Source organism: Conger conger, chromosome 7 (assembly GCF_963514075.1).
Source record: "Conger conger chromosome 7, fConCon1.1, whole genome shotgun sequence".
In the NCBI taxonomy this organism is placed as follows: domain Eukaryota; kingdom Metazoa; phylum Chordata; class Actinopteri; order Anguilliformes; family Congridae; genus Conger; species Conger conger.
The window spans coordinates 7,901,233-7,911,185 of record NC_083766.1 but is presented as its reverse complement, the minus strand read 5'-3'; the positions used below and the strand labels follow the sequence as shown (position 1 = coordinate 7,911,185).

Here is a 9,953-nt window from a genome sequence, read left to right as displayed (position 1 = left end):
TTCAAACACATTTACATAATTAGCTCTTACTCGCAGGGGTTTGTTGTGGTGGTGGTGTGTAATTGGCGGCTTTGTTTTGTCTCCGGGGGGCAGAACTCGCGGTACCAGACGTACCAGCGCATGTGGAACTTCATGCACTCCAAGCAGCCCAGCGTGTTCGTCAAGAGCACGGAGGAGGGCATCGCCCGCGTGCTCAACTCCAACTACGCCTACCTGCTGGAGAGCACCATGAACGAGTACTACCGCCAGCGCAACTGCAACCTCACGCAGATCGGAGGCCTGCTGGACACCAAGGGCTACGGCATCGGCATGCCGCTAGGTACCCCGCCAACCGTGAACCACCCCCTCCCCCCGACTCCTAGTGCCAGTACAACTAACCCAAACCCTAACCCTCCCCCCGACTCCTAGTGCCAGTACAACTAACCCAAACCCTAACCCTCCCCCCGACTCCTAGTGCCAGTACAACTAACCCAAACCCTAACCCTCCCCCCGACTCCTAGTGCCAGTACAACTAACCCAAACCCTAACCCTCCCCCCGACTCCTAGTGCCAGTACAACTAACCCAAACCCTAACTCTCCCCCCGACTCCTAGTGCCAGTACAACTAACCCAAACCCTAACCCTCCCCCCGACTCCTAGTGCCAGTACAACTAACCCAAACCCTAACCCTCCCCCCGACTCCTAGTGTCAGTACAACTAACCCAAACCCTAACCCTCCCCCCGACTCCTAGTGCCAGTACAACTAACCCAAACCCTAACTCTCCCCCCGACTCCTAGTGCCAGTACAACTAACCCAAACCCTAACCCTCCCCCCGACTCCTAGTGCCAGTACAACTAACCCAAACTCTAACCCTCCCCCCGACTCCTAGTGCCAGTACAACTAACTAACCCTCACCCTAACCCTAACCCCTGACTCCTAGTGCCAGTACAACTAACCCAAACCCTAACTCTCCCCCCGACTCCTAGTGCCAGTACAACTAACTAACCCTCACCCTAACCCTAACCCTAAGCCCTGACTCCTAATGCCAGTACAAAACTCTATGGGGGGAGGGGTTGTCATGTAATCATGAAAATAAACAAAATAAATGAAAGTTTATTTTAAGGTTCCTTCAAAGCTTTGTAAGAACTACTTGAAGACCAAAGAAGAGCAAGGAGTGCTGGACAATCCACAATCACCTGACCCCAACCACATTGAACATTTATGGAGACACTTAAAGGCTGACAAAAGCAAAGTATTCAGTAACTTCACAAGATGCTCTTTGGAACATTGTCAAATAATTCTGGGATAACATGAATCATCAGGTTTTGCACAGATTTGTGGAGTCCATGCCAGCTGGAGAACACACTGTCATTAAAGCCACAGAGGGACATACCATTACTAAGAAATTACTTTTCACTAAATTTTTTGTGCTGATAATATAATTTGTAATTAAATTAGAAAAGAATGCTAAATAGAAGCATTTTCACTGGTGGTCTCGTTTGGACCCTACTGTACAAACATACACAACCGTGTGCTCAGTAACCTACCAAAATATTATGGGGATCAGCTTCTCAAACAAAACAAAAGAAAACAAAGAAAAATAAAAGTACAGCTTTGAGGACAGGTTCTCAGTTTAAATGCGTGTGTCCTCAGGGTCGGTGTACCGGGACGAGTTTGACCTGGCCATCCTCAAACTGCAGGAGGAGAACCGGCTGGAAATCCTGAAGAGGAAGTGGTGGGAGGGGGGCAAATGCCCCAAAGAGGAGGACCACCGAGCTAAAGGTAGGGCCCCCGTCCCCCCCCGTCCTGCTCAGGGCATCAGGTAACACACCCGTCTCGCTGGAGCGGAAAATAGTGTCAGTATTTCCTAAACAAACCTGGGGGAAAATACCTGATTGTACAGTGCAGGCACAAGCCAAATGAGCAGCTCTTGGATGGCTGGCTTAGCCCATCTTCTCTCTGCAGGTAATTTTCTCAACACACTGCGCTTGGGGGGTCCTGAGCCTGGTAAAAGTGATGAGCATGCCGTGAGCCCTCCCACACCCCACTGTAACACTGCAGCCTGAACGCTACCACTTTATCACTGAACACTTTCAATGTGCAAATGTTTCTACTTACTTCCATTTATTATTGTTATTCAGTTGTCCTATAACTTCTATGTAACTGTTTGATTATTGAGTATTAAGAGAGATGCGTATGGCAACGACAAATGTCACTGCCGTGCGTCATGTGTATCTAATCAATAAATGTAGGTAGATTGATTGGTTGACTGATTGATTGATTGATTGATTGGTTGACTGATTGTTTGATTGGTTGACTGATTGACTGACAGGGCCTCTCTCTCTCCCGCAGGTCTGGGGATGGAGAACATCGGCGGGATCTTCGTGGTTCTGGTGTGCGGCCTGCTGGTGGCCATCTTCATGGCGGTGCTGGAGTTTGCCTGGATGCTGCGGCAGACGCCCGGCACAGAGGTGAGAGAGGGCCGCGTCACCTGCGTCTGCTTTATGTCCTTCTCTCCGCCCTGAGGCTCAGGAGCCACCGCATCCCACACACACCTCCGCTACACTGGCCTAGTGCCACAACGTGCCCGACTCCTCAGACCTTACTCCGTAACAGCCAAAGAGATCACCGCGGCACGCGGTTACAGGATGCCCTTTGGACCTGAGATACCTTTGGCGCAGGGTTTAACATGCAAAAGCCCAAAGGAACCCCCAGAGAAAACGCACACGACCGCTGAATTAATACGGGGGTGCACAACTCCGGGCCTCGAGGGGCCGGTCTGCGTCCTGTTTTTTTTGTTCCAACCAATTGCCTTGTTTTTAATTTGCTGACAGCAACTCCAAATTACCCTGGTTCAAGCCTGTACTTGTATAAAATCATCAGGATACATTTGCAGTCTGCAGCTGTAGCCGGCACTCATACACATGTCAGATGCGATATGGATTAAGCCAATTAATTAATTAAGACCAGAGGTTGGCACTGAATCGGCTTGGCCCTTGTTGTGCACCCCTGAACTACAGTGAATGGACTTAATATGGCTAATGGGGACAGGCATCAGGCTCATGAAAATGAACATTGGTTGATTTAATGAAAATATGATCTATTCGCCTTTTGACTAGTTCAATACTTTACGGAATGCTAAATAACTAGTTATGTACTTGTACGTATTCATGCAAACGTAAGCACAAAACCTGCTTGGCTGTGACTAAAAAAATCAACCATTCTCAGGTGCAAATGATAATTTAATTTCATGATTAAATCACTACACCACTTCTCCAGACAAAAGAGCATTTAGGAAATACGTTGGCAGCTGTTTTGCACACAAATGGAAGTCACTGTGCTCAAAGATGAATTCACTGCAACGTCTTAATGAAATGTAGCTAAAGAAGTAGAGAAGGCTGCGGGATCTAATGTGTTGCTCTGCTATTTTAGAGTGGCATTGACAATCTCATTTTCATTTTCTGAGTACACGCGTGGTTGTTAAGGAGAAAATTGTGATTTAGAAGTATGTCATTATAATTCATAATTACATACAGTAATGGGACAAGATTAATTATTTCTTACCGTTACTCTCCAATGACAGGTTGGTGGACAGTAGGACAACCGACATTGAATCATATTAGCTATTTGACAAAAGCATTCATACCTGAATTGGTTTACCATCATTAGAGACCAGTTACAATACATAGTATAGCCTTTATGCAAGATAGAATACATTTTCAAGAAGTAAATAAACACTTATGGTTTAGGGGATTACGGGAAAACATTTCAAAGACAAGAGTGAGGCTCTCTGGCAATAATCCTCTCAAAAGGTAACCTTAATAACAATAGTAAAATACTGGAAGGTAGACTCAGTCATGTACACTCACTGAGCACTTTATTAGGAACACCTGTACACCTACTTATTCATGCAATTATCTTTTCTGCCAATCGTGTGGCAGCAGTGCAATGCATACAATCATGCTGATAGTTCAGGAGATTCAGTCAATGTTCACATCAACCAAACTGGTTTCATGAACATGACAATGTTCTTCAGTGGCCTTCCCAGTCACCAGATCTGAATCCAATGGAACACCTTAGGGATGTGGTAGAATGGGAGATTTGCAGCACAAATGTGTACCTGACAAATTTGCAGAAATTGCGTGATACAGTCAACATGGAATCTCAAAGGAATATTTTCAACATCTTGTGGAATCCATGCCATGAAGAATTAAAGGTGTTTTGAGAGCAAAGGGAGGCCCAGTATTAGTATAGGGTTCCTCATAAAGTGCTCAGTGAGTGTTCGTGTCGAGCAGAGAGTTGTCCTTACCCATGTATAAATCTGGATATTTCCACCCCCTAGTGGTGTGGACCCCGGCACCCACAGAATTGGGAGTTAATCACATTACAATAAATCACCCCAATCACTCCAAGACCGTGCCTGATATCGGCAAATAAATTATTCAGAAAAAGGTTTTAAATGCCCCTATGTAATGTACTCACATTGCGTTCGCTTCAATACTTGCATCTTTATGGTTCTTTTGTCCGTATAATTGCTTTTGTGCACCAAAATAGCGGCATTTGTCTGCAAGATGTAGCCAATTCCAAGCTCCATTTTGAACTCAATCCACTGCACTATCTCCGCTGAGGAAATCCCAGAGAAGGAAAGCCGTAGCCACCATCTGATCTCGGATCAGTTCTCGGGGCTTAGCTGGTTTTGGATGCCCGAGTCGTGATTTGTGTCCTTGTGAGTCGGTCGAGCAGCAGGGCGAATAAAACATAGCTTTAAGACGAGCCCTCGGTGGAGTTTCTGTGTTAAGGGGTTGTTTATCTTATCAACCGGCTCAGCTGAGACCATTTACTGTTCATCAGCTTTCTTGAAGTGATGGCACTCATTTTTAATAAGCTCAGAATTGTATTGTAAAATATGATATATAACCTAATAATGGCACATATTCACTCAAAACAGTTATTCTATGGCCAAGTTAATGGAAAACTATATGCGCAATGTTTTCCAGTGGTGGGAAACATGTTGGAGATGAACTGCGTACCGTAGTTTTGCCACTGGCTGATGTGAGCTTTTGAGAAATACACTGTGGAGCAAGTCAATTATGAGGTGTTTTTTTTTCCATCAATAATTCCTCTCATATTTCGTAGGTTTTGATACTTTAGTCCTGTTGGTACAGACTTTACCAGGCAAAATTGCCTTTTTATTTAAATTACAATAGCCTTTTAAAATTGTACTTGAAACAGAAAACAACATCACTTCCATAAAATCTTTTCTTGTGTTTCTGTTATTTTGTTCTTTTTTTATAAGCAAAATTTGAACTGTTTAATGTTGGACAGTCATGTTTCCCACGATGAAGCACTGTGACGTGAAAAATAAACCTTAAAGTCTGAGCAAAGTCCCATGCCACTTGACTTTTTTCTGGGGGGAACAGCAACTCAGGAGCAACGGGAGCTTATCTTCATGTTGGAAATGAATAAAATCGCCAAAGCCCTTGTCTGCCTCTTTCCCGTTTACACGCAGAGGAAGATAGGTTTAGCATGTAAGTTTAATTATATGAAATTATTTTAAAATATTTTAAAATATGTAGCATAGATTGAACATCAATGTATGAGTGGAAATAATTTTCAATTTGTTGTCAAACATGAATGGAGTCCAATGTTTTTTAAGCAAAAATATAGGTTTTACTGGGGGGGGGGGGGGGGCAATTTCATATCTAAAAATGGATGAAATGGATAAAAATGGATTGCTCAAAAGCTGGCCCCTTGGTATATTCCCTTGACTTGCCTATTTACTACTGCATCATATGTATGTAATGTAATGTAATACAAATGCACAGCACTGACATACTGAAAATAGTCCCCGTCTAAACGTCAATTTGGTAAAAACGTACTACTCAAAATATTTTTGGTTTTGATATAAGGTCATAAGCCCATCAGCCAGTCCTCGACAGTTCAGTGTGCATTCAGGACTGTGCTTTGAGCCATTTCCAAATGTTTTGATTTCCCCTACCCGTCTTTGCAGACTGTTCTATTCATTAAAAACTGTGAGGATGAAATATTATTAATGTTAATGTCAGGGTGAAATGTACAGTAACATTTAAATAATTTATGTCACCCTGATGTGTCACCCTGATATGTCTATTTGCAAGTTTACTGTGAAAAAAACTTTGCACATCACATCTCTTTTGGCTCAGATGTGATAAGGGGATTTTAAGTACCTGTTTGTGACCTACGTTTGGCACCTGAGGCAAGACTAATTGCCCGTTTTACACGATTTTCTGTAGAAGCCCAGAGAGATTACCCATTGGCAGTTATACCTTCTCTATATCAAGCTCTTTAATTGTCACTAATGAAAAAAGGAAAAAGCATAATTAAATTCAAACGAAACGCATCTTCCATTGATAATGAAAATTAAGTGTCAAGTTACTTCGCCAAGGCTTTTACCCAGAGCGACGTACAGTTGATTAGACTAAGCAGGAGACAGTCCTCCCCTGGAGCAATGCAGGGTTAAGGGCCTTGCTCAAGGGCCCAACGGCTGTGCAAAACTGTCATGCAGGGAATTTCAGAACAAAAGAGTTTGCAAAAGAAGCCAAAGAAATTGAGTCACGGAGGCTGAAAAATTAATGTTCAACTGCGATCCCTATGGACAGTGAGATTCTGATTGCTGCTGGTTTGATTATTGCTCAGTTTAATCTGAGGTTTATGGGTACAAAATGAGATTTTATATTTTATAAAATAAGCCAACAGTAATGTAAGTCAATAAATAATTCATACGCTTATGCATTTTGCATCACTTTTAAAATTGCCAACATTTCAGACTTCCAAATTACCTGAATTCCTAATGCATTTGTTAAAGAGATTCTACTGTATTATGCAGCATGCGTGAATTAATGTCATACTACAGTTTCATTAGTACATTTGTCTTTCAGAGAACTGTGTCCGCACAATAAGAGTGGAGCCAAAAGCTTCAGTAGAAAATCGAAACACAGACTGCCAGAACAGAAGCGCAGTAGCCTAAATCAAAACTCATTCATTAATCATAATAGCGTTGCAAAGCAGAATTAATGTGGGTATGAGCAAGACAACTCTCAACCGTAAGAAGAAAGTGCGGTGTGGTGTGGTGTTGGTCAGTTCCCTGTGCATCGCCCAGTCCTCCTCAGTCAGTGAATATAAGTCCTCTGCATTCTCAATGATTTCTCTATAGTGCTGCATTACTCTGTCCTGTGTAGTACTGTATCACTCTGTCCTGTGTAGTACTGTATCACTCAGTGCATTGTGCACAGTGAGTCCTGTGTGTAGGCTTGTTTTCATGTTGTGGGTGGGGGGTGGGGGGGTGTGAAGGGAGAGGGGGAGCTTCATGTGCCACACTTCCTGGTCTCTTTCTCTCCCTCCCCCCTCTCTCCCTTCTCTCCCCTCTCTCCCCTCCCTCCCCTCCTCTCTCCTCCCCTCCCTCCCCTCCCTCCCCTCCTCTCTCCTCCCCTCCTCCTCTCTCCTCTCCCCTCTCCCTCCTCCTCTCCTCTCCTCTCTCCCCTCTCTCCCCTCCCTCCCCTCCTCCTCTCCCCTCTCTCTCCTTCTCTCCCTCCCTCCCCTCCTCTCCCCTCCTCCTCTCCCCTCTCCTCTCCCCTCTCCCTCCTCTCCCCTCTCCCTCCTCTCCCCTCCCCTCCCCTCCCCTCTCTCCCTCTCTCTCTCCCTCCCCTCCTCTCCTCTCTCCCTCTCTCTCCCTCCCCTCCTCTCCTCTCTCCCTCTCTCTCTCCCTCCCCTCCCCTCCCTCCCCTCCCTCCCCTCTCTCCCCTCTCCTCCCTCCCCTCCCTCCCCTCTCCTCCCTCCCCTCCCTCCCCTCTCTCCCCTCTCTCCCCTCTCTCTCCCTCCTCTCCCCTCCCTCTCTCCTCCAGCAGTCGGTGTGTGAGGAGATGCTGCAGGAGTTGCGGGGGATCATGCTGTGTCGGGACAGCCTGCAGCTGCGCCGGCGGCGGGGGGTGGGGCTCCTGCGGGCGCGGCCGCTGCTGCTGGAGGACCGGCGGGCGCGGGCGGCGGCCGTGGCCCTGGGCAACGGCATGGTGTGCGGCGGGGCCACGCCCCAGCCCCTCCCCCACAGACTGGCCCAGGAGGCCGCCCTGGTGGCCCGCGGCTGCACCCACATCCGCATCTGCCCCGAGTGCCGGCGCTTCCAGGGCCTGCGGGCGCGGCCCGGGGGGCCCGGGGGGCCCGGGGGGGCCGGGGGCGCCTCGCCCGTCCACAGCGAGGGCAGCGTGGACTGGGAGAAGGCCACCAACAGCAGCGAACCCGAATAACCCCCACCCCCCCCCCCGCCCCCTCCACAGTCCCGCCCTGTCCCGCCACCGGCCCACCGGCCCACCGGCCCTTTCCTCTTGGGATGAGGTGAGGTTCGGACACAACCAGAAGGGACACTCCGGGCCCACGGGGACTGGGCAGTGACTCCTCTGCGCCCCCCCCCCCTGTGGTAGGTGGGACTCTTTCGGGTACAGGGGTAGGTGTGGAGAGGGTGACCCCAGCCGGCCCCTCTCCCCGCCCCTCCTGGAGCGCCACGCTATGGGCCCCGTTCCCGGGACTGGACTGCGGAGACGCAGCGTACTATGCAGAAACCTTTTTTGCTTTGTCGATATTTCCTTTTATAAATTATTTTTAATCATGTTGTTATTGTCATTTACTGTTGCGGTTATAAGACTTGATATCATGACTAATTTCTTTTTTTTAAAGAACTACACTAGGAGGTACTTTCCTTTTCAGAATTTCTGACAGTAAACAGAAGGGGAAATTATCTCAAATCAATTCTCCAACGGAACACATTTTAGAAGGTGCCAAGATAAACTGTGCCGACGTGAACAGAACTTCAAATTGGTTTTTTTTCGTTTTTTTAAAAAAAAGGTGTGAAACACAGCATTCTGGTGCCATGTCAGAAGTCACAGGGGTAGAAAGGAGAATTTTAACCGTTCTCTGGTTGCCCGGCAACACAGAGCTCTTTACCCAATCAGAGGCGTTCCACCTGTACGTCCAGGGACTGTATCCATGTTCTGGAATTCTCCCGACTCATCTGCTCGCAACCTGTGATTCCTCACTCCCTGGCCACCGTCTCCAACGCGCCGATACGATTCAGGAACCGTTTCTGTTCATGATTATGCTCATTTCCTTTGAACTGCGTCGCATTGTCACACCACAGATTCTCAACGCTAACCAGATGGTGAGCAGCGTGTCCTTCCATCTTCTGAACTTCCTCCAGCACAGATTTTATACAGACCCACCAGATATTTAGTATTCCTACCTTATACACGTCTCCCTACCATTGAAACCAAAATATTTTAATTTAACACAGCTTATGAATACTTGTGGGGAGGCACAACCAAGCACAAAACCATCAAAATTGATGTTCCATACTGAGATGTAGCATATTGTGAATATTACGTTGCAAAATTGAACCTCCTGGTGTTGAGCGGAGTGGAAGGAATGCATCAACTGACCATCTGGTCAGTCGAAAGAAATGTTGTTCCCGGACAGCAGTTTCCAGCGCTATACGACAAGCTGATGAATATTCTCAGAGGGATGCCCAAGGACAGGACATCTAGTGGCAACAGTGCTGTCCTTGGCCACGACCCTATATGAATATTCATAAAATGCAGCAACATTTTTCTCCATTACTCAACTGTAGAGAACTCAACTTCTGATTTAAGAAATTATTTGGCCTGATGGAATTCCAAAGCCAAACCCCTGCCAGCACTAGTTGTAATACATTTGATCACACTGCCACAACAGTCCCCTTTCAATTCAATTTGATGATTAACAACTTGGTCTGAGGAATATGCGAAAGGTTGCCAGGCAACACATCGGGCACCATTCTTGCACTTGCAAAAAAAAAAAAGGAAAAAATCATAATATTAAGAAGAACCATATTATTATCACTGCGACATCTTGTCAGATAATCACACTCATGTTCAGAGAGCGTGCTTCTGTATGCCACCAGCCGCACTACA

General features: G+C 46.6%; 1 protein-coding gene across 1 annotated transcript in view; it reads left to right on the top strand.

Annotated features, from left to right (window-relative positions):
* LOC133132519 (glutamate receptor ionotropic, kainate 4-like) overlaps positions 1 to 8,258 on the top strand; it is a 192,702-nt gene extending 184,444 nt beyond the window's left edge. Inside the window, exons 18-21 of the mRNA XM_061247979.1 lie at positions 94 to 319; positions 1,633 to 1,761; positions 2,332 to 2,450; positions 7,860 to 8,258. Coding sequence (XP_061103963.1) covers positions 94 to 319; positions 1,633 to 1,761; positions 2,332 to 2,450; positions 7,860 to 8,258 — 873 coding nt within the window. The remainder of the gene's footprint in view (positions 1 to 93; positions 320 to 1,632; positions 1,762 to 2,331; positions 2,451 to 7,859) is intronic.
* Positions 8,259 to 9,953: the final 1,695 nt, after the last annotated feature.